The sequence below is a fragment of the Myotis myotis genome, unplaced genomic scaffold, assembly GCF_014108235.1.
Source record: "Myotis myotis isolate mMyoMyo1 unplaced genomic scaffold, mMyoMyo1.p scaffold_m19_p_1, whole genome shotgun sequence".
NCBI classification, from domain to species: Eukaryota; Metazoa; Chordata; class Mammalia; order Chiroptera; family Vespertilionidae; genus Myotis; species Myotis myotis.
Window position 1 is genome coordinate 129700754 of NW_023416313.1, and position 26256 is coordinate 129727009.

At 39.9% G+C, this 26256-nt stretch overlaps 1 protein-coding gene across 10 annotated transcripts in view; it reads right to left on the reverse strand.

Annotated features, from left to right (window-relative positions):
- The window catches only part of MPP7 (membrane palmitoylated protein 7), a 323210-nt gene that overhangs the window by 14377 nt on the left and 282577 nt on the right, over window positions 1-26256 (reverse strand). For 9 of the 10 annotated variants that reach the window (XM_036352096.1, XM_036352155.1, XM_036352125.1 and 6 more), the window contains 2 exons: window positions 23844-24014; window positions 4376-4456 (listed from right to left, as the gene is read on the reverse strand). In XM_036352096.1, coding sequence (XP_036207989.1) covers window positions 4376-4456; window positions 23844-24014 — 252 coding nt within the window. The remainder of the gene's footprint in view (window positions 1-4375; window positions 4457-23843; window positions 24015-26256) is intronic. The other variant, XM_036352164.1, reaches the window with a different exon arrangement.

The window sequence follows — 26256 nt, forward strand, 5'->3', positions numbered from 1 at the left end:
ATAAATTGAACTTGAGGGACGAATGTGAAAATATTGAGATGTCTAGTTTCATTTTTTTTACATGTATCTGTCCAATTTTCCCAACACCATTTATTGAAGAGACTGTCTTGACTCCATTGTATGCTCTTGCCTCCTTTGTCAAATATTAATTGAGCATAATGGCTTGGGTCGATATCTGGGTTCTCTGTTCTGTTCCATTGGTCTATATGCCTGTTCTTGTGTCAGTACCAGGCTGTTTTGAGTACAGTGGCTTTGTAGTATAACCTGATATCTGTTAATGTGATCCCTCCAACTTTGTTCTTGTTTCTCAAGATTACTGTGGCTACTTGGGGTCCTTTTTGGTTCCATCTGAATTTTTGAAGTATTTATTCTAGATCTATGCAATATGCCATTGGTATTTTAATAGGAATAGCATTAAATCTATAGATTGCTTTGGGTAGTATGGACATTTAGTGATGTTAATTTTACCCTCTATGAACACGGTACTTTTTCCCACTTGTTTATATCTTCCTCTATCTTTTTTTTTCAACATCCTGTAGTTTTCCAAGTAGTGCAGGTCTTTTACCTCCTTGGTTAAGTTTATTCCTAAGTATCTTAATTTTTTTGGTTGCAATGGTAGATGGGGTTATTTAGTTCCTAAGAGTTCATTACTGGTGCCCTAGACCACTACCTCACCACAGTTCACTGAGTACCCAGTGTGTTTACAGCTTAAGAAAAGCATGAAACAAATAAGACAAACACCCCACTCTTACCCAACCCCCAACAAAATCCCAGAATAACTGCCACTGTGAGCTAAGAAAAATATTTTTAAACTGGTACCTTAGTTTATAATGTATATTTTTTAAGAAATCTCAACGGAGGTACCCTAAGGACAAAGAAGTGTACTTTGAAACCTATGAAAACACTTCACTGTGGTGCATGCCTTCTTGCAAAACCTCAGGAAGAGATTAACAAGTGTGGTTGACTGACAGTGCCTAAATCCAAACTATCAAGATATGAGAATCCACCAAGTATTTGATATTTACTGTAATACCTTTGTTAACTATTTTAATTTTCTTTTGAACGATTGGTTATATTAATGGTCAGTTACATTTGTTGTTGATAACCTCTAGCCTTAAAACAATATTGATGCAGCTTTCTCTAACTGGCTTAACAACAAGCAAACAATATTAATGCAGCCCATCAAGGATGAAATTTCCCACAGAGAAGCAAGCAGGGGCTTGGCCACCACTTTCTTCAAAAGCAACTGTGAATGTTTAATATGGCCTCATGGACAATTTTAAAAGATCATATAATTTGCTCAAGAGAAATAGCATTTAACTGATTTAGCACCCCTTTAAATAGCCTTTTGAAACTGCAATAATTATAGATTCATGCGAAATTGTAAAAATGGCACAGAGAGGCCCTGTGTACCCACACCCCAGCTTCCTCCAGTGGAGAAGGCATTGGTCTTCCATCACTGTTGTGTATGTCAAGCCCAGAAAATCATCAGCAAACTCCAACTGACTAAACTACCAAAAATTTCTATTTAACATTTAAATACCTGAAGTATGGTAGACAGAAAAGTTCTCATGTAAGATTGGATGAATTTTCAGAACAAATACGCCCAGGTAACCAGAACGCTAACAAGAAGCAGATTTGCCAGCATCCAGAATCGCCCTTCCCGTCTGCCCCCTCAAGATTTCTAACAGCACACAGGAGCACTGCTTTAATTGTTTTTATAAAACAGAGCCATAGTGCACATTCTCTTTTATGTCTGCCTTCTTTCATTCAGCATGATGTTGGTGGGGTTCATACATAGTATTGCATGTAGTAGCATATTGTTCATTCTCACTGCATTACAGTATCCCAGGGTGTGAAAATACCATCATTTATTTAACCAATCCACTACTGGTGGGCATTTGGGTAGTTTTCAGGTTTGAGCTTTTATGAATAGTATTTCTAAGAGTATCCAAGCAAGCGTCATACGCATTTCTGCTCAGTGTGTAATAGTGGAATTGCTAGGTCACTAGGTATGTGTTTTCTCAGCTTTAGTAAATAGATATGGCCATTAGTTTTTCAAAGTAGCTGAATTAATTTACATTCCCACCAGCAATGTGTGTGAGTTCCATTGCTCCACACTCCACAATTATTACTCCATTCTGGTAAATGAGTTAAACAGCAAACAGAATACTGGTAGAATAACCAAAGCAGTAATTTTTCTCTAAGTAATCAAGACTCTATCTAAAATATTTTATAAAGCAAAACAATCTAAAATTCCAAAACCGCTCTTAAAATAACTTATGTGATTAATCAAATCACCCTGAGTTGATAATGTGGCTGTATTTGTCAAAGATGTCTAATATTATGAATCACCTGGGATGGTTGCTGTAAGTACCCATACAGATTTTCAGACAATCCACCTGTCCTCCTGAAGGAGAATCTCTTTGTAGAGGCCTGGAAATCTTTTCAGAAGAACCCCTCAGAGATTCTTATTGTCAGGCAAGTATGGAAAACACTGCTATAGGGGAATCTTTTGACATTAACTGTTTTAAATTACTACTTTGGGGATTTCTTTGGAAAGTCCCAGCCCCAGAACCTTTCTGCATGTTGTCAAGTTTCTATAATAACTTGAGGCAAATATTTTAATAGTTGGATAAACTGAGGCCAAAGTGCCTTCCCCTAGGTCCTTTAGTAATATTAAAACTATTAGAGAGGGTTATATTTGATAGACAGCATTATTGATAGTTCCAGTCTTCAAAAGAAACCAGTTTTTCCTACTAACTGTGCTACAAAAAAAGAGAATTTGTAGTTTGAAAGGATTGCACAGTATTATATAGGAGGCAGAACATGAAAAGTGGTTAAATAAAACCTGGTTTCAAATTTAAGTGCAACTAATGCCTATAGAACTCGAAGTCAAAGTATCCTTTCTACCCTGCTTTCTTCTCTGTAAAATGGAGACATCAGTTATCTTTACTGTTGTTGGCAGCACAAAATAAAGACAAATAAAAGATGAATTACACAGTAGGAAATTAATAAAGTCATTGTTTTCTTTTGTAATATCATTTTCCATTCTCTTTTGTAATTGCTCACCTATGAGCTTAACTAAGGGAATGTTTTGTAAAATTTTCTAATTACCTATATATTGCAATTCAGCTTTTATAAGAGAGGTGAATAACTAAAGTTGAAAGAAAGAAAGAAAGAAAGAAAGAAAGAAAGAAAGAAAGAAAGAAAGAAGAAAAGAAAAAGAAAGAAAAAAAGAAAGAAAGAAAGAAAGAAAGAAAGGAAGGCAGGAAGGACGGAAGGCAGGAAGGAAGAAGGAAGGAAGAAGGACTGGAGGGAGGGAGGGAGGAAGAAGGTAGTGGAGGGGGGAGAGTTCGGGTGAAGAGGAGAGAGAGATTGAATCCATCCCTAAAAAAAAGAAACAATAAACATCACTCACTCAGCCATCCAACCCCAAGCCCCCTGTTTTTCCACATTTTCCTTTACTTTCATCTCTGTTGATGGAAACTGTCAGTCCTATAACTTATGGCTGAAAATGATTACAAACAATAATTTGGAAAAATGTAGTAACAAGGAATAACTTGAGGTAATAGAAAACTATAATTTTAAAATAAAGTTGAACTCTTCCAAAACTAGAGTACATTGCTAAGGGCTATATACAAATGACTTTAAAAAATAGAACTAAAACCACTTGAAGAAAGCCAACATTTCAATTTAGTCTTTTAGATGACTTTCTAACATCAACATATTAAGTAGTCAAATGGCATTTATTCTGATGATCAAAATGCTTCCAGAATCACATTTTATTTGCAAGAATGCCTGTGAAAACAAAACCGCTTTCATAAAAATAGATCTAATTCTATGTACTGAAAAGAAGCCTACCATATTTGGCTTATATGGCTATGAAAGGCCCATTTAACACTATCTGCCAATTACTACATATAAAAAGTAATTAAGAAGGTTTACATTATAAGAAGCCTCCTTCAGCTCTGTGTGGTTTGGTCCTTCTAATCTTAAAGCCGGGGAAAACTCTGGAAAACATTAGCACTTATTTTAGGAAATAGAATAGACTTCTATTTAGAAGAAAATTTGTAAATAGTAATTTAATGTCATCTGTGTATTAAAATTCATCATAAATATTGAGCGTAAGAAAGCTATAATTAACAAATATTCAGGTCAATGATATAAATCTGGGGCAAATCCTTCAACTGTTACCTTGTGCCTCAGTTTATTTCTAAGTCAAAAGTGGGTAATGTCACTACATACTTCATAGGGCTGCTGTGAATCTAGATGGGAAATGCTTAGAAGAGTGCTTGGTGCCATACATGCTATGTGGGCACTGAGCAGTCGTTACTAGAGCAGTCCTAGTAGCATTGAACAGGACAGAACTTACGGGGCACTGTCACACCATAGTGCTGTGTATCACTGATCAGCAGCTTTCGTTTCAGTTCGTTCAAACCTACACCTACAGGACCTGAAAAACAGAATAATATAAATTCATTACTAAACAAAATAGCATGTAAACATTTCTACTACTTAACACACATCCATAGGGCATAGAACGTGGTTCTTCTTTACATGCATCCCAAATAAAGAGCTTATCTTTAGTTGAGTTGTACATAAGAAAAAGCTAGTTGTTTTGTTGCTATTTTTTACTTTGAAGATTGTATTCCCCACCTTTCCATTAAAAGATTAGAAATATTTGTTTTAAATGAAACATATGCAAGAATATCTGAGTATATTACCCAGTAATGGTATCCAGAAGAGACTGAAAAATAATACGTTCACCTAAAAAAACCCAGAATTTTTCAAACTATTATCTACCATCTTGATAGTGATAATTTCAATTTTTAATGTCTTTAGATCTAATTAAATAAAATCTTTGAATCTTAATTTTATTTTAGATGCAAATCTAATGATGCATTTTAAAGTTGCAAAACTATCAGCCGCATTTACATTTGTCAAGATCTTCTCCTACACTATGTATTTTCAGTTGGTCCTTAGACATTTGAAAACTTGTGTAGAGCTTACATATTTAAATCAATCAATGCATACATACTAAACACCTATAATGGACCAGGTATTTAGTAAATGCTGTGGAGAATCAAAGATGATAAAAGAATTGTTTTCTTTTATTTTTTTAAATCCTCACCTGAGGATATTTTCCCATTGATTTTTAGAGAGAGTGGACGAGAGAGGGAAAGACAAAGAGGCGTATCGATGTGAGAGAAACACATAAATTGGTTGCCTCCTGAACAAGCCCGACCAGGGCCAGGGCCAGGGCCAGGGAGGAGCCTGAAACTAAGGTATGTGTCCTTGACTGGAATTGAACCCAGGACCCTTCGGTCTATAGGCCAATGCTCTATCCACTGAGCCAAACCAGCTAGGGCTGGGGTGGGCAACCCCTGGCACGTGTGCCAAACATGGCACGCCAGTAACTTTTGCTGGCATCGAAACCCTCTCTTATAATCTTCCATTTACAATTTTTTTCTTAATATCGACTTTTTTATTTTTCAGATAAATTCAGTGTAGGTGCATCTTAGATAAATAAATAATTTTATATAACAAGTTATCTTAAAGACCATAGACATGGATTGATGAGAGAGGGGAAGAGCAATTTCTATGTCTCTGCCTTAACGCCCTGCCTTCCTAGATCCGACCAGTAGTTTGGTTTCATCCATATACGCTTGTGAATCTTTATTCTCAGTGATGAATTTTGTTAAGTCTTGTAATAGGAGTAGCCTGATGGATGAAAGTAGTAGCTTGTGCATATCTCTGAAGGTCACGAAATATAAACCTGATGTAAAATCTCTGTCATCAGTGATGCAGCAGCAAAAGTCCCACTGATAATATCAAACGAAGTCATAACGTTTTCTGTCGGACTATCAGTGTACATGTATACATTAAAAAATAAATGTATTTTTTATCATCATATACTGTGTTTTTGTCACTCAAATGAATTTTACTATTTCTTCAAGGTTCTTCACATACGTACACCTTAAGAGATATCAAGTAGGTGTAACATGTTCTCAAAAAATTAGGGTTGGCATGCAGAATTTTGAGTCAGAGATTTTGCTGGTTTTGGCACGCACTCACAAAAAGGTTGCCCACCCCTGAGCTAGGGCAAAACTGTTTTCAAAGAAAGAAACTGAGTTAAAGGAGTAACAGGAAATTATTAAGAAAGAGACTAAGGCCCAAAACAAAGAGCAGCTTCAAATCTGAGTCAAATCAAAAGTTAGAAGAGCACAAGCCCCAAATGGCCAGCTTCTCACAACTCTGTCATGAGGGTCTATTTAATGATAGCATCTTGTATTGGGTAGAATACAAGCTGTAGAGCCAGATTTCCCTGAGTTAGATTCCCACCTTTGTTATTTCCTTACCTGGTGATACTGAATGTTGTGATCTGAATGTGTGTGTCATCCTCCAAATTCACAGGTGGAATCCTAATGCTCAATGTGATGGTGCATAAAGGTTGGGTCTTAGGAGGTGATTAAGTCATGAGGGTAGAGCCCTCATGAATGGGATTAGTGCTCTTATAAAAGAGATGTCACAGAGCTCCCTAGCTCCTTCAGCCATGATGAAAAAATGAGATATTTGTGACCTGGATGAGGGTCACCCCACCATGCTGGCACCCTGATCTCCAGAACTGAAAAATAAATCTGTGGTATGTTGTTATAGAAGCTGTAACGAACTAAGACAATGGACAAGTAAAAGTCTTTGAGCCTGATCAGACTTCATTCTAATTCTAAAAGTAACTATGCTCCCTTTCTGGGAGGGATAAATGAAAAATTATGTATAGAATAAGGTTTCATGCCAGATAATGAAGAACATATATGTGTCAGAGAAGATGAAGGTAGGTATTCCAGGTAGAAGGAAAAGTGTGAGCAATGATAAAGAGGCTAGAGTTGGGGACTGTGCCTTGCTAGCTCTAATGCTATTTGTAGGCACCCTCCCCCTGTATCAAAGAATGCCCTCTGATGGCCATCCACTACCACCTTCTATCTTTCCATAAATTGTTGTCAAATACCCATTCTCTGACAACTTCCCCTTCTTCTTGTCTAAAACAGCACTTCTCAATTCTCTCTTCTCATAGTAAATGCTCTGCAATATGCCATTTGTATCCTAAATGGACTTCACAGCTAATATAACTTACAAGTACATATAATTCCTCCCTCCAAATTAATATAATTCCCTAACTGTAATAGATGAAAGATAAAAAGGTAATTTATGACAAAAAACATCTGTATTTCAATATGTAAATGTTTAGGCACAACTGTATAGAAAACATAGTGAAGTCAGATGTTTGTACCTACTTATCCTATCTAATAAAAGAGAAACATGGTAATTGGCGTACGACCGCTACCCTTCCCATTGGCTAATCAGCGAGATATGCAAATTAACTGCCAGCCAAGACGGCGGCCTACAGCCAGGAAGCTTGAAACTAACATGAGGCTTGCTTGCTTCAGTGACGGAGGAAACCAATGTTCCCCGCCTGCTTTGCCGGCCTCTGAGCCTGCAGTTTAAGAAACATTGTAACAAATATAGAAGCTAAACAAAACCCCAGAAACCTGCTTTCAGCAAGCCAGGGATCTCAGAGCTGGAGTTATACATTGTTTCGCTTATAGAAACGAAACAAACCAGATACTTTCTTTCAGCAGCAGAGGCCTCAGAGCTGGAGCCAGAGCTAAAGCTGGCCCAGAATAAAAAAGAAAAAGAAAAAAAGGAGCAGTTGGGAGCTTCAGTCGGCCTGAAAACAGCCCTCAGCCCCTCACCCAGGCTGGCCAGGCACCCCAGTGGGGACCCCCCACCCTGATCCAGGACACCCTTCAGGACAAACCAGCCAGCCCCACCCACGCACCAGGCCTCTATCCTATATAGTAAAAGGGTAATATGCCTCCCAGCACCAGGATCAGCGGAGCTGAGAGGCCTCCCGGCACCGGGATCAGCGTGACAGGGGGCAGCGCCCAAACCCCCTGATCGCCCTGTGGCTCTGTGTGTGACAGGGGGCGGGGCCACAACCTCCCTATCTGCCCTGCTCTGTTCATGACAGGGGAAGGCGCCCCAACCCCCTGATCAGCCCTGCTCTGTGTCTGATAGGGGGGAGCTCCCCAACCCCCTGATCGCCCTGTGGCTCTGTGTGTGACAGGGTGCGGTGCCCCAATCCCCCCCCCCCAAGGGCCCTGCTCTGTGTGTGACGGGGTAGAGCCATAACCTCCCCATCGGCCCTGCCCTGAGTGTGAGAGTGGCGGCGCCCCAACCCCCTGATCGGCCCTGCTCTGTGGGTGATAGAGGGTGGCACCCCAACCCCCCACCCCCCACGGGCCCTGCTCTGTGTGTGATGGGGTAGAGCCATAACCTCCCCATCGGCCCTGCCCTGAGTGTGACAGTGGTGGTGCCCCAACCCCCTGATCGGCCCTGCTCTGTGGGTGATAGAGGGCGGTGCCCCAACCCCCTGATCCGCCCTACCCTGAGTGTGACAGGGGGCGGTGCCCCAACTCCCCTATCGGCCCTACTCTGTGAGTGACAAGGGGCAGTGCCCCAACCCCCTGATTGGCCCTGCTCTGTGCATGACAGGGTACGGAGCCCCAACCCCCCGATGGGCCCTGCTCTGTGCATGACAGGGGGTGGCGCCGCAACCTCCCCATCGACCCTGCCTTGAGTGTGACAGGGGGCGGTGCCCCAACCCCCCAATCGGCCCTACCTTGAGCGTGACTGAGGGTGGCATCGCAACCTCCCAATCTACCCTGCTCTGTGCATGACAGGGGGCGGCGCCCCAATTCCCCAATCGGCCCTGCTCTGAGCCCGACCAGGGGCTGCACCTAGGGATTGGGCCTGCCCTCTGCCACCTGGGAGCAGGCCTAAGCCAGCAGGTCGTTATCTCCCGAGGGGCCCCAGACTGTGAGAGGGCACAGGTCGGGCTGAGGGACCTCCCCTCCCCTGCAAGTGCACAATTTTTTGTGCACTGGGCCTCTAGTCCTATATAATAAAAGCCTAATATGCTAAGTGTTCAGTTGTCTGGTTGTCGTTCAACCAATCAAAGAGTAATATGCTAATGATATGCTAAGGCCCCTCAACTGCTCGCTATGACGTACACTGCCCCCTGGTAGTCAATCGGTCGACCAGTTGCTATGATGTGCAATATACAGAAGTCAAATCAAGACTGGTAGGAGGGGCAGAGACATAGAATGGGCTGGTCCCATACCTACTTGTGGCAGTTAAAAATCAGAGGACATCTCACCTGCAGACATTCTCCCCACCCACCACCCACCCCTGAGGGACCAGGGGTCCCAGCCACACACTGGGCTCCCCAGCCCAGGGTTCCAATGCCAGAAAGAAAAGTCCCATAACTTTTGGCTTAAAAATCAATGTGGATTGTGGCTGAGAGACAGAGGGCTGCTGGAGTCCCAGGTGTTCCTCTTAAAGGGCCCATGCACTGACTTCCTCAGACTCACTTGCTCTGAGCTCAATGCTGGGACAGCAGCTCCAAAGGCACCAGGGACATAGCGGGGAGGAACGGAATTGTCTGGCTTTGGGGCAAGGGCTGAAGGGGCAGCTCTCTCCCAGACAGAAGGGCTGGCAGAAGCCACCATTCCTTTGTTGAGCCCTCCGATCCAGCTTGCCGTTTCTGAGTTTCCATCAACTTGGCTAACATGGTTTGCCCTACTCCAGTGATTTCCCATCCAGCATTCAAACCCACTGGAGGTACTTCCAGTGACGTTTCCATATGAATGGCCTGTCTTGGCTCATGCTGCAGACTTTCCTAAAGCCTCTCAAAGGCTCACAAACCCAAACAAGCAGCATCTGGCCTTGGCATGCCCTATAACTCTTGCTAAGCATCCCCAAGCCTGGCATTGAGGCAGCCACCTCAATTTGTAGCTTAGCCTCTACCAGGCACCTCCAAGCCCAGCCAAGTGGCAACCATCTCCAGATCACTTTACAGCTCACACCAAGTGGTCCTGGGTAGGGCACAGGCAGCGACTGACCTAGGCCTGCACCACAGCCCCTCCCAAGAGGCCTCAGCACCCTGGTGGCCAGCTTCAGGCCACACCAGAGCACCACCCAACCACCTCCAGAAACAATATTACCAAAGGGCAGACTCAGCAGGCACCAGAGCCCTGCTAAAGTGAATCCTGCTCCATAGGGTGGCCCCTGCAAAAAAGCTCCTCCACCATAGTCACTGACAGTTCTCACAACCAATGAGTCTGAGGGTCAATCCCTCCCATTGGTACCAACAGCAGTCAAGGCTCAACTACAACAGGAGGATACAAACAACTCACACAAGGGATACGCCTGGACTACCTGGCTCAGGTGACCTAGACACTATGCCAATAGATCCCACAGGACACACACCACATTAGGCTACTCTACAAGACTGGGAGACATAGCAGCTCTACCTAATATATATTACAAAAGAAAACAAAACACAACACAACACAGGGAGGTAGCCAAAAAGAGAAGACAAAGAAACACACCCCATGAGAAAGAACAGAAAAAAATCCAGAAAAGAACTAAACAAAATGGAGACAAGCAATCTCCCAGATGTAGAGTCCAAAGCACTGGTAACAAGGATGATCAGTGGTCTCAGCGAGAACCTAAAGAGACAGGACACATAAAAATGGAGATAGAAAACAACAACAACAAAAGAACCAGTCAGAAAAATGAAGAATACAATAACTGAAATGAAGAATACATTACCAGGAGTTAATAGTAGAATAGAGGAATCAGAGGACTGAATCAGCAATTTGAAAGATAAGGTAGCAGAAAATACAAAATAAGAACAGCAAGAAAAAAGAATTTAAAAAAATGAGGATAGTTTAAGGGGCCTCTGGGACAACATCAAGTGTACCAATATTTGCATCACAGGGGCACCAGAAGGAGAACAGAAAGAGGAAAGAATGGGAAACCTATTTGAACAAATAATAATGGAACTCTTCCCTAAAATGGCAAAGGAAATAGACATATAAGTCCAGGAAGCGCAGAGAGTCCCAAACAAGATGAATAAAAAAAGACCCACACCAAGACATATCAAATGCAAAAAGTTAAAGGCAAAGAGAGAATCTTAAAAGCAGCAAGAAAAAAGCAATTAGTTATCTACAAGGGAGCACCAATATGACTGTAAGTTGATTTCTCAGGGATATTTTGAAGGCCAGAAGTGATTGGCATGAAATATTCAAAGTGTAAAAAGCAAGGACATACAACCAAGATTACCTTACCCAACAAAGCTACCATTTAGAATCAAAGGATAAATTAAGAGCTTCCCAGACCAGAAAAAGCTAAAGGACTCATCACCATCAAACCAGTATTACAAATAAATGTTAAAGGGACTTAAGCACAAGGAGATAAAAATATAAATAATAAGATGGCAATAAATACACATGTATCAAAAATTACTTAAGCCTGACCAGTGTGGCTCAGTGGCTGAGTGTCGACCCATGCAACAAGAGGTCACCAGTTCGATTCCTGATTAGGATACATTCCTGGGTTGCAGGCTTGATCTGCAGGAGAGGACATGCAGGAGGCCATTGACTGATGTTTCTCTCTCATTTATGTTTCTATCTCTCTCTCTCTCCCTTTCCTTCCTCTCTCTAAATATCAATAAAAACATATTAAAAATTACTTTAAATGTAAATAGACTACATGCTCCTATCAAAAGATACTGGGTGGCTGAATCGGTAAGAAAACAAGACCCTACAAATGCTGCCTATAAGAGACTCACTTCAGATTAATAGACACACAGAGACTGAAAGCAAAGACATGAAAAACGATATTTCATGGATGTGGGAAAATGCTGGGGTAGCAATACTTATAGACAAACAGACTTTAAAACAAAGGCTATAACAAGAGACAAAGGAGACCTGGCACTTCTACTTCTGGGTATTTGTCCAAAGAAACTCGAAACACTAATTCAAAAACACATATGCATCCATATGTTCATTAGAGCATTGTTTATAGTTGACAAGATATGAAAGCAACTTAAGTGTTCATCAATGGATGAGTGGATAGAAATAAAGTGGTACATATATACAACAGAATATAACTCAGCCATAAAAAGAATGAGATTTTGCCCTCTGCAACAATAGGGATGGACGTAGTGGGTATTATGCTAATCGAAATGTCAGACAGAGAAAGACAAATACCACTTGATTTAACTTATATATGGAATCTAAAAAACAAACAAACAAGACAGAAACAAATTCATAGACACAGAGAACAACTGATGGTTGCCAGATGGGATGGGAATTGGGAAATCGGTGAAAAGGGGGGAGGGATTAAGAAGTACAAATTGACAGCTATGAAAATAATCCTGGGCACATAAAATACAGCATAGGGAATGTAGTCAATATTATAATAACTATGTATGGTGTCAGATGGTTACTAGATTTATCAAGGTGATCACTTAGTAAGTTTTACAAATGTCTAATTACTATATTGTATACCTGAAACTAATAAAACCTTGTAGGTCAAGTGTAATTAAAAAATATATTTTTTTTTTTTAAAAAAAGAAAGCACAGGAAAATGAAAGCTCAAAGGTATAGGTAAACATTAGAATAAGACTAGCAATTGGATAGAAATCACAGGTAAGACTTAGTGGAATATGATAAGGACACAGCCTGAATTGAGAAAGGGATATCAAGGAGATAGAAGTGAATAAAATCATTCTTTTGCAAATGACCTGCACTTTACATCTAAGTTCAGTGTAACAATAGTCCCCTGCTCCTCTCCAGGGACTGGACAGTGCTAGACTGTCACAGAAGGCACACCTCTTATTTTGCAACCCCACCATATGTTGAGTCATCAATTCAGTCCCTGAATGTCTAGCACAACGTTTAGAAGTTTTGTGTGACACATGTCAGATTTTTATAATGCAGAAATGTGAAGTTTACATCCCTGACCCCCTCAGCCATTTTAACATTTAAAAATAATCCTCAAAAATGTCCTTTTTGATCACTGTTGGGCAGTACTTCGCTGTCAAGAACCACTGATCTAAGACTTAAGCATCTGGCCATTGTCATTCTCTGCACCTCACTCCGACAACAATTTTGGTTAACCTCAATAACCCCATGAACACCCTCTGAAACACTAACATCTTACTTCCCTGATCCCTGATCTCTAGAGACCTTTCTCTAGTTCACTTACTGAGAAAACCTTGACTCTGCTATCACTAGGAGATAATTTATCACTAAAATATTAAATTCAACCTTCCCAATATGACTTCAATCTCTGCTCCTTTTATTTATTTATTAAAATATATTTTCACTGATTTATTATGCATCTAGTAGATTCATCTATCTAGACCAGTGGTTCTCAACCTTCCTAATGCCATGACCCTTTAATACAGTTCCTCATGTTGTGGTGACCCCCAATTTCATTGAATTATGTTCAAATTGAACATAATTAAAGCATAGTGATTATTCACAAAAACAATATGTAATTATATATGTGTTTTCCGATGGTCTTAGGCGACCCCTGTGAAAATGTCGTTCGACCCCCAAAGGGGTCGCAACCCACAGGTTGAGAACCACTGATCTAGACCATCCTTTACCCTTCTCCCTAGTCATCCACTCTTATGCCTTCTCTTAGAAATTTTTCTTAAATCTTTACCTATATTACTTCTAACTCCTTTCCCTCAGCACTTAAAATTCTCCCCTACCTTAAAACAACAATAAAAAACACAAAAGTCCCTTAACCTTATGCTCTCCTCTAGCTACTGCTCACTCTTATCTCCACCATCCTGGCCCAAGCTTCTGTCATTTCTTACCAGCATCTCTCATTCTTCCTCCACTGTGTACAGAATCAAATATAAATTCTTTAATAGGTTTATAGAGATTGGACGTTTTGAGCTACATTTATATTTCTACTATTCACTCTTGCCACTCCTTCATTACAATGCACACGCCAGCTACATACGATTTCTGCTGCTTCCTGAAATGTGGCAGGTTCTCTTTTGTGTTGGGTCCTCATCACATGCTCCTTTCTTTTGCAAGAACACTCTGTCCTTTCTTCTCCTGTGCTAATTCTTGCTTAAGATTCAGTTTAGGCATCTGAGGGAATCTTCCCTGGAGATTAAATTTGGGTCAGGTACCAAGTCCATGAGTTCCCTGTACTCCCACTCCAAAGTTATTCTCTAACACAGTGGTTCTCAACCTTGGCTGCACATTAGAATCACCTGAGAATCTTTTTAAAATCCTGATTTCTGGGCCTCATCCTCCGGAAATTCTGTTTCTTTGTTACTAATGTTGTGGCCTCACACCATAACAAAGAAACAGAATTTCCAGAGGATGAGGCCCAGAAATCAGGATTTTAAAAAGATTCCCAGGTGATTCTAATGTGCAGCCAAGGTTGAGAACCACTGCTCTAACAGAAATGAGCTCTGTGAAAACAGGTGTCATCTACCTTTTCACCAGTTGTTTCCCTAGCTGGTGAATTGTAGGCACTCATTAGTTTGTTTTATTTATTTAAATTTACTTAGTAATTATGCTGTGATGGAGGTAAAACTATTTGTTGAATGAGCCAAAGAAGACCAAACAAGTGAGAGTTAAAGATAAAAAGCATTTGCAGCCAGAATGCCTAGATACTATGGTTAGTTAGGTAACATACTCAAGGTCACAAAGAGAAGTTGGCGGAGCTCAAATTTGAACTTAGCTCTCTTGATCTTAAAGAAAAGCAGAGAGGAGGGTGATGAACAGAGTCTGGAATAGTGAGTTTAAGGGAAGGAAGTCTATCTACCTAAACTCAGACAAGGACTGCAATGTAATAGGCCAGGGCTAGGAAACCCTTATAAATATAGTCACGTCAAGGTAAAACTTGAGACTGAGAACATGAGATCGTAACTGTCTACAAAATGCCAGACACCATTCAGGGGGTATATATTTTATATACTATGAAGGTACAAAAATATTTAATGTACCAAAGCTTACTTTTTAAAATAAATAGAAAACAAATGAGAAAAACAAGAGGTATTACAATGGGCCTATATTCTCTGTACAGATAATACAAACTCAATTAAATACGCTCAAAGAAAAAGATAGAAGCAAATAAAACACTAAAACTTAAATAGAGGGTCCTTGCCTACCACTCCTCACCCCCCCAACACACACACACACACACACACACACACACACACACACACACACACAGGAGGCACCCAGGACAAAAAGGCGTGATGTGAATTTACTGTTTCTTCAGTCGGTATCAGCTCTGGAGTGCTTCCCAAAGTGAGATACTTTGCTGAGTGAGAATCTAGCTTTTTCTTTTCTTTTTTTTATTTCTTCTACTACCCACGGCAAAAAATCCCAATGATTTATTTGAGTGCTGGAGGAAAAACTAGGTATGTTTGAATTAGTGGAGAAAAGTATGCTGTCTCTAATGTGATGGCCTTAAATTTTGACTATGGTCAATTTTAGCTCTCAAATAACCTAACTCTTTGTAGCGAGCCTGCTTCACTGCACACTCATGGAGTATGCCAAGAATGTTCAGTGGCAAATGATTTTATTTGAAAAATTTTCCCTAGATTAGACTTGAGGTCATCAACTTCAAAGGTAGGAGTATCATCACAAAAAGGCTAAAACAGGGATAAAATTTCAATCTTTCTTACTACAAAATTGCCCAGTAGGGCTACAAACAGCATTTTCCCTGACAGGCCGTTGGCTCAGTCCTGCCATTTACACTGGAGAAGTTCTACTGTTTCTCCTCTTTAGATCTTGACACTTAGACCACAGCTTACATTTCACATTCCTATCCTGTTTCTGTCTAGGACTAGGCACATTTTTAGTTGGCTGGTTCCTATTTACTAGTATAATACAAAATCTATTTATACTGTAGTTAATTTAGGATGCAAACTGAGTTAGGTTCATTTGTGTGCCTCTGCAATGGGACAGATTCATTTCCCCTTCAATATATAAATTTTTATGACAACTGGTAAAATACATTTATGCATATGTATATAAATAAGTTATAGTTTTCAATTGTGCTTGTTAATGATAAAGAGAAGCAAAGGAAACTACCTATCTAGCATGGATTTAAATAACAAACAACAGGTTTTGGAATGATGATGATGAAGATGATTACGATGACGACAACAACGATGGCATTACGTAGTCATGTGTCATGTGGTTACATGGCAAGCATGTCACATGTCTACGTACACCATTCCTAATCCTCAAAACATCTCTGTAAAAAAGGGATTGTCCTCATTTTTCAGATGAGAAAACTAAGACAATCAAAGGTTCATTTTTCTAAGGTCACACATCTGGAGTTGTTTAACAGGTATTCAAAGCCTGTCTGTCAGACTCTAAAGTCTACATTCTTTCCATTCTACCAATTACCTTATCAAAAGAATGCCAATGAAACACCAAATCGGGTAGCCAGCTGCTCCATTGTCTGTTTCTGGCTAATCCATAACTTCATGAAGTTTTTTACCCTGTTCCAAGCTACCCCACATTTTAGGTAGTGATGACTATCTGTGCTTGTTGAATAAGAAAAGTTTCTGGCTACAAAACATGGCAGAAGCCCAATCTGGGGAATCTCGAAACTCATTCTGTGCAGAACTTCTGAGAAGTCTAAACTCAACTTCATGAAGATGGTGTGCACAGGCCTGGGTAATACACACTTGGGCACATCTATGAGGATTCTTGATTCAGGACTAAAAACAAACAAACAAAAAACCAAATACAACCATGAGAGAGAGAAAAATCAATGAAAGAGAACCATCGATCGGTGCCTCCTACACTCCCCCTACCTGGGATCAAGCCCACAACCCAGACATGTTTCCTGACTGGGAATCACCAGTGACTAGTGCATGGGATGACACTCAACCAACTAAGCCACACTGGTCAGGGCAAGAATGTTTCTATTCAAACCAGAAATGTAAGTATTTCTGTTACATTTTTCAAAATTTCATGTAAATTACAAAATCACTTTGCAAATTCTGGGAAGAATAAAGCCATGTGTATCAATCCCATTAGTTGAAATTCTTGTAAAAAATGTCAATTAGATAATTAGGATTAGAAAGGCGTATTTTTAATTACTTTTGTGCATTTAATTAGTAATTCACTAGTGAATTACTAATTAAATGCAACCATGAGAGAGAGAAATATCGATAAAAGAGAACCACTGATCAGCTGTCTCCAACATGCACCCCTCACCCCCGCCGGGGATTGAGCCTGCAACCCAGGCATGTCCCGCATGGGAATTGAACCGTGATCTCCTGGTTCATGGGTCGATGTCCAATCCCTGAGCCAAACCAGCCAGGAGTAACTCACTCTTGAAAGTAGGAAACAGTGTTGTATGTGGTTTTATATAAACATTCATTTACTTCAACCAAAGAAATATAGTTCATTTAGGGTATCAATTAAATGATGCTAAAATTTCTAGTTAAAAGTTTATATTTAAGAAAATATTCACATTAACTTCAAAAAATGCCTTTAATTTTATCTGAAAGAGAAAAAAATTAAAAATCCATATGTAAATTCCTGGTCTTCATTTATATAGGAGCATTTAGACATATACTGCTTTAAAATATCACTATCACATGTCCATCATAGAACTTAGTTGTAGTTCTTCTTAAGGCTGATGAGCATCAAATTGAATATAATAATGTAAATAAATACACATAAAAAGACAATAACCATGCTAAAGATTATAGTGTTAGTAATCTGTTAGGAAAAGAACTTCTGAGAAAGGGAGATACAAGTAGGTACAAATAGGCCAAATTTGTTGTAACACACTAGATATTCATGTAACAGTCATAATGCATTAATGATAAAATACATTCTTATTTGGATTTATGTCCAATGTTAAATTATATATTAGAAAGAAATCTGTTGTTCTGACCAAGCACTATCCACTTTTGCTACTGATCTTCGTACATCTTGGCACAAACATAAAAATGGCATATTAGCCTGGCCAGTGTTACACAGTGATTGAGTGTTGACCCATGAACGAAGAGGTCATTGGTTTGATTATGGTCAGGGTACATGCCCGTGTTGTGGGCTCAATCCCCAGTAGGAGGCATGCAGGAGATTTTTATGGTATTGGCCAGACTTGTTACTCTTACCATCCAGAGAAAAATGTCAGAATTACTAGAGCCTGCAATAAATATCCAAACTGCTTTTGTTACCTAAAAACACATTTACTCATTTGATTTACTGCAAGACAAATCAAGCAAAATCTCTAAGTATTGCTCAGATCAATCACATGTTGTAAAAAATGTACTTATCATATTGTAGCACTTCTATTTTTGTTGCTCTAAGCATAAAATAAAACAACCATACTATTATTCATATCTAACTTGTAGTCTTATAATAATCACATTAATGGGTGGCTAGATTTTTGGACTGGAGAGGGACAAATCTGTTTATAACACTAAATTTAAAGCTCCCTGGGAATCAATCTGTATAGAAAATGTAGCAACTTAGCAACAAGCCCTGATAGAGGCTCAGATTTTCTTTTCTCTGTCAGGAAAAAAAATGCTATTTGTGAAGTATCACCTGAGTGCTACTGTCAAAAAAAGAAGAAAAGAAAAAGGGAGTGGGGAGCTTGTTGAAAGAGCATCATTTTTTCCAAAGCAGCTATTTATTCTAGACTTATGTAAACCAAGTCCTGTCTCACTCCTACCTCAAGGCTATGACAAAAGTGCAAAATTAAAAGATAAAAATAAAACCACCTGTCTTCCTTAGCTAAGCAGAAGAGAGCATGGACAACTTTCCTACTTCAAGAGTCTGTTAAAAAAATTTGGCCTTTCCAATGAGGTACCATGATCTTCTGATTCAAAATCAAAAATTCTTGATTCCTCCAAATCCTCTTAGCTTTAACTGTCTCCTTTTTAATTTATTTTTCAATTTAAATCATATTAAATTTATTGGGGTAACACTGGTTATTCGGCTTCTACAGCATATATCACAGTTAAACAACTATACAATTAACTTTATTATTACTAATTTCATATAAATTTTTTGGTGTGTGTATCTCCTCCCATTAGAATGTAAACACCACAAGGGTAAAAATGTTTGTGTTGTTCACTAACAAACCCACGTGCTGAGGAAGTACCTGATCTAGAAGGTGCTCCATAGAAATCAGCTGAATAAACATAATTGTGATTGGTGCCCAGAAATTAAGCTGGAGTATAAACATTTAAGACCAACCGATGTCATAAAAAACCAACGAGATTCTAATAAAGATCATATTTACGTCTTATATACAAGGATTATAATTTTAAATCCATCCCGAAGCGAGAATCATACCCCTAGACCAACGAGCCGCTCTCTAAATCCATCCCACACTCATAAATCCAATGATGACTTTGGGACTTACAGGTACCTATATAAAACCCTATAGAGCAGAATAACTCCTACAAGCCTTCAATCAAAGGTCAACTAAAGCTTTGGGAATTCTAACAAACATATTAACACTCACATTTAGTTTTGAGTTACTTTTCTCTATGCTTTATGTGGGATACCTTTTTGTTTTATTATAGTTTTATGGAAAAATTATGACAGTCTTATAAATGTCTATTCAAACCACCTCACAGTCTTTACACAGAATATAAAAGTCAGCACAAAGGAGGGCAGAACAGTACTTAGTGCTCAAACTAAGAACATGAAACATAAAGGAACGTTTATTATTGCCTCTTATGCCTTGTAACCAAACAGAACAAGTCACAAATTGTCTGAATATTCACAAGATGAATTTTTGCTCTTCTATTGGCTTAAGATTTAAGTGTTTTACAGTTTTTGAACACGAAAGCTTTCTAACACACATTATTTGCTTTATTACCTTCCCCTGCAAACACACATTATTTGCTTTATTACTTTCCTTTTAAAAGTCAAGTTTCACCAAAGATAAAACTTATGTAGAAAAATGGACTAAATGCCTAACATTTGATCTTAACGTACTTTTTGGAAAATACTTTTAAATGCAGAAGGGAATATAACACAAACTGTCACTGAGATGTTTTAGTGGCTGAAATGTGGCTTTGGAAATGAAGTACTTCTGATCAAACTCAAAGTCCTCCACTTTCATATTTTTGCCATGTTAATAACTTGTTAGATTTTAATTTCTTGAACATTAACTCCAAGAATAAAAATCATGCAATATTGTGGTAAGAATCCAGGGAAAATAAAAACTATGTACCTTCTTAACAAACCCAGGGTCCGTAACATCCAAAACGACTGAAAGCTCCACTGAACCCCAGGCTGCGCGCACAGCAGGCTCCAGTGGACGGGGACTGGTGAGGGGGCTGAAATGCTGACCTCTCAAGGTGAAAGAGAGGCAGGGCTGATCAGTGGCTACCATGGCTGCTGGAGAGGCCCAGAGAGAGAGAGAAGCAGGGTCTGATCCATAGCCTCGCCAGCAGCCCCGCCTATCTCTCTCCAAGAGATCAGCAGTAAAGCCAGCTCCCCAGCAGCCTGGGGTGGATGTTGATCAGCCCCGCCCCTCTGATCAGGCCCAGAGATAGACCTGGAGACACTGACTGGCATAGAAACCGACCAATCAGAACTAAATCTGGGTGAAGTGTGAGGAGCCAATGGCTGCCTAGGAGGCGGAGCTTTGATGCTGATTGGCATCAAAACTGACCAATCAGAACCTAACCTGGGTGAACTGCGAAGGCAGAACCTAAGGTGGGAGCTGAGGAAGTGTTTTATGGGCAATAGATGTTTGGTGTAAGGTATAAGAAAGCAGTTCAATTTTTTAATGACTGATTTGGCAGTATAGTGCATATGGCTGGCTATCAGTCCAGATATTGGGGTTATTTATTTTTGTCTGCTAAGAGCATCTCCTCCTGCTGAAAAAGGCTTTCCCCATCATTTAAGCAATCCTATCCTATATAATCTAGCTATATTAATAAAAGGGTATTATGCTAATTAGACCGGGTCAACCGGACAAAGCCATGATGGTGGGGGCTGAGGCAGAGGGAGGGCAGTTGGGGGTGAGATCAGGCTGGCAGGGGGTTAGGGGCAATCAGGCCAGCAGGGGAGGGCAGTTGGGGATGAGATCAGGCCAGTAGGGGAGGGTAGCTGGGGGTGAGATCAGGCCGGCAGTGGAAGGCAGTCAGGGGCGATCAGGCAGGCAGAGGCAGTAAGGGGTGATCAAGCAGTTAGGCAGAGAGGTTAGGGGTGCTCAGGCAGGCAGGCAGGTGAGCGGTTAGGAGCCAGTGGTCCCATATTGCAAGAGGGATATCCCCAACTGGAGAGGGTGCAGGCTGGGCTAAGGGAATGCCCCCTCCCCCCGGTGCACAAATTTCGTGCACTGGGCCACTAGTATATATATAAAATCCTAAGCAGTCTACCTAACCAGTCTACCGCTCAACCAGTCTACTGTTTGACTGGTCGCTATGACATACACTGACCACCAGGGGGTAGGCGCTCAATGCAGGAGATGCACCCTGGTGGTCAGTGCGATCCCATAGTGGGACACCACTCAGATGACCAATGGGCACCAGACGCTGGGCTCATTGTTGGCAAGCGCAGCTGCGGCAGCGCGAGCCTCTCCCACCTCCGCGGAAGCACTACTGAGCGATGGCAGAGACAGGCGCTGCTGGATCGGGATGAGCAGGAGTGGCGTGAGCACCTGGCCCAGGCTCAGGCTCCTCCCCGGCCGCCTGCTGCTTCACACACTAGTATATCCCTTAAGAGGTCCCGGATTGCGAGAGGGCACAGGCGAGGCTGAGGGACCCCACCAGTGCACGAATCCATGCACTGAGCCTCTAGTATTTATCTTATAGTTTCAAAGCAAACACAATTATTCCCAATGGCTTTGAAAACACTGAGAGAAAAAAATTAGTCTTGAGGAGGACCAAGATGCTTATACACTTTCTATATTCCTACACCTGTTGTAATAGCCAATGAACTATTTCCTAAGTATATGATTTCTACAATAATGAAAAATAAATAGCTAATTCACGAACAATCCAGAATTTCCAAAATTCAAGTCCACTGCTTGATTTCCTTTTAGTTGATAAATTGCTAAATCATCTATTTCAATTTATAAGTATTTGGAACACTAATGATCAAATTCAGCAGAAACCTATTCATATTTTAACATTTCATATTGAACTTATATTTTTAGTTAAAATAGAAGAGTTACTGTTTATTAAAACCTAACTGAGGTACTAGGGATTGATCTAAGTCTTTGCAAATACTATTTCATTTAACACTCAAACAAACCTAGAAAGCAGATGCTCTTATTATCCTCATTTTTCAGATGAAGAAAAATATGCCCAAGAAAATCTGAAATGTTCAGGTGCCACATGGTTACGGAAGAGCAGAACTGGCTGGAAGGCAGCCTGCCTTGCCCCAGAGGCCTGTTTCTCCCTGTCTCCACCACCCACCTCACAGGATGTAATAGACGCCAGAAAATAGACTCTAAACGTCTAATACTGCAAATGTGCTACACAACCAAGTTAAAAGGTTTTCTGAACAATGACCACACAGAAGGAAGTGAATAACAGGAAACACTTTTGAAGGACAGTTACATACTACAACCCTGGCTGCCACTTCTCACTATGGAAGATCGCGCTCCAAAAAGGTCACAGTGATGGAAAGGAGAGGATTAGAGCCTGGCTGGGTGGCTCAGATGGAGCGACATCCCGTGCACCAAAAACAGTTTGTGGGTTCGATTCCCAGTCAGGGCACATGCCTTGATCATGGGTTTGATCCCTAGTCAGGGTGCATTCAGGAGGCAACTGATCAATGTTTCTCTCTCACATGCATGTTTCTCTCTCTCTTTTCCTTTCTCTCTCTCTAGAATCAATAAAACCATATCCTTGGGTAAGGATTAAAAAACACACACAATTAAATCAGTTTCCACTATGGGAAATCAAGGCCACAGTGATGGTAAGGGTGGAATTAAAAAATTAAAAATTATATTATACCAGAAACTGCTCCATAATAGGGAAATAAAGTGTTAGGGAATAAAGACTTTCTTATACGAATTTTATAATACAAGCTGAAAATAATAATAAATCCATAGATTAAAGCAGACATACCAAATCTAAAATATCACTGAACAAATCCTGAACAGACAAAGCCAAAGGCTTTAAAATCATCATTTAAACACATGATAACAAAGTACAAAATAAGTGTGACATCAAAATAAATTGCAGCCAGTTTACAACCACCAACAAAAGAAGGTAATGGCAAGTGAACCCATTTCAACAGAGTAACCAGGCTATCCTGTGTGCACAGCCTCCCTACATTTGCATTGTAACCAATAGCAGCAGCTGAAAAGCAAAAGGCACTCCAGAATCAGCCTGGGTATCTGGAAACTCGGGAGAGATCAGACACTGTGCTAACAAGATCCCCAGTTGACTCCATGTGTGTGTAAGTTTGAGAAGCCCTGGAGCAGAGGCTGAGGCCCATGGGAAAGGGAGGGCTCCTCCCTCTGAGCACTGACACGGATGCTGTCTCTGCCACAAAAAACTCACCGAGAGGCAGCCTGAAGTCTGCAGGCAGAGCAGAGACTAAGGTCAAGCCTGGCCTTGCCTTGGTGACGGGGAGGACTACCCCAGGTGAGCTGCCCAACAAGTAACAGAGTGGAGAGGGATAAAAAACAAGGAAAATCAGCCTGGGATACTTCGGAATAGCTGGTGAATTTTAAGGAGAGTGAAAGTAAGACAGTAATGACTAGTGCAATGAGCGGCCATGCCTAGACAGTGCAGTGAAGGCAAAGCAGGGCCAGCACCTGCTGGCCTGACCAAGGGAGGCCCGAGGCGGAAATACTCAGCTCAGTGCCCTGAAGGGGCACGGGCTTTATGTGAACAATGGGTGAGATTTTTTAGCTGGAAACTTCAAGTACGATGTTCTTTGAAGTAAAAGTCTTACTCTCTCACTTATTTCATCCAAATTACACACAAACGCACTTACCAACCAAGACAACAAGTCTGTATTTCTCATTCATTTGTCGCCGATATGGGGTTACTTCCTCATATGTGGGTACATCAGCTGTATCATATTGATCACTCTTCTTACATTCATACATGGATTTATTTGTTTTCTTATCTTTTCTACTTAGACGGAAACTTCTTCTAAAACCAGCTGTAAATAGAAAAAAATATATTTCTAGTAATAAGAACTAAAAAAAGAAACCCCCTCAAAAAACAAAAATTAAAAACCCTCAAAGTTGCATCAGATTTTTGTTACACCATATTATTGTTACAAGTGCACTTAGTAAGAGAATAAAAATAGATGCTACACAATTTCATTAAAATAACAATTGATAAGATAATTACCTAACATTTAAATATATAGCTATAATGACATAAATTTTATTTGGTTCTAAATCATAGTTTTCTTCAGAAATCAATGAGTAAAATAACTGTTATAAAGCAAAATAAGGAAGTCAGAAAGCATGAGGATAATTTATCATGGACTGAATGATGAACACATTTGATAAGAAAAAATTAAAAGCACTTTAAAAACATTTTAAATATAAACGATGGATTCTCTCATTCATAAACACTGGAATATTTCATGTCATATTCTAAGCATAGCCTAACAACATACCTGGGGCACAGACAGGATCTACTGTTAAGAAAGAAAACTAAATTAGGGAAAGCATAGTGTCAAACAGGCCTATGCGTGAGATCAGATTGATAGATCTAGCCTGTTCCTAAAAGCAAGTTATTTAACTTCCATGAGATTCCAGGGGAATGGAATCATGGACCTAGCTGCCTCACGTCTTCTTCTATGGAAACTCTATGTGTTTACTAGTATGATCTGAAGCCTACTGAAATTTGAAAATGTTTCATAGTTTCAATTGTGTACTCATCAACAGGTCATATAATCTTTTGCTAAGATAAATTTTTAAGTATTTAAATAAATGCCATGTCTGCTTAAAGCATCCTCTCCAACTCACTGCTATCACTTAACACGTGGGCTTAAAAAGCTCAGCTAGAGTTCCTTTCCTCAGTCAATTCCCATTTCATTCTGATTGATTTTCATGTTGTTGCAGTATTCTGGTTTTATTTCTTTTCTAGAATAGTGACATTTACCATATGCATCATTCAAGAACTCATAAGCTGTGCAATCAACTCTTAACCAAACCAACCTTTATACGCTCTCAAAAATCCAGACTTTAAGACAGAGAAAACAACCTACTTATCAAAACATATAGTATATTCTGCATCAGCTCTATAGTACAAAACAATATATCTATTTTAAAGACTTTTTTTTACATTACTCTTTTTTAAAAAGATATTTTTATTAATTTCAGAGAGGAAGGGAGAGGGAGAGAGAGATAGAAACATCAATGATGAGAGAGAATCATTGATCAGCTGCCTCCTGCAAGCTCCCCACTGGGGATCAAGCTGCAACCCAGGCGTGTGCCCTGACTGGGAATTAAGCTGTGATCTCCAGGTTCACAGGTTAACACTCAACCACTGAGCCACACTGGTCAAGCCAAAACATAAAAAAAAATATTCTCTTTAAAAAGAATATTGATTGAGTTTGACACAGAGAAAACTTTAAAAATAAATCTATTTTATAACAAAATATAAGACTATAATAACTAATCTCTGTGAATTTTAGGGAACATAAAGAAAAAGAATAATTATAGCATTGGATTTAAGAAGTTAATAGGATTCCAAATAAAGGCAATATTAAAAAACAATTATCAATGACTAGAGAGTTTCAGCTTAATAAAAGTCAATCAACATACTGAGAATAGAATGAAAAAGTAAATCTGATAATATATTCCTGTGGACCACCAAGTCTCATTCTGATTTTGAGGAAATACTCAGATTATTTGAGGAGAAACATTTACAAAGGATTTGAAATGAGGACGATAATTGCTCTAAAACTCTTTGATCAAAGATAAAGAGAAAAAAGTGAACAGGATAAGTGGTATAAAACACATTGGTATTTTACATAAGATGAGATTTGAGATAAGCAAAAGGGGCACTGTGCCATCCTGGTCCTGAGAGGAAGAAAACATGTGTGAATTCTAAAATCCCACATGCAGATACAATTCAAACTTCTGTGTAAAGGATCAGAGGACACACTGCACATTAATTTTTTCTGTTTTCTGGGATATTGGGAAAGAATCCATAAAAGGGACCCCTGCATATATCTCAGAGTCATTGCAACACCACACCAGAAGTAACCGAGATTCTTGCTATTTCCAAGAGATTCTTGCTTTTTCCAATGCTTTAGCAGAGTGGTATCCAGGCAATGGTCTCTGCCTAATTTGCAGAAATTACTTATCCCATCCCAATCCCACCCTAACTCTGTCACCTGTGACTGCTGGCCAAGATTGGAATCCAGTATAATGGGATAGTTT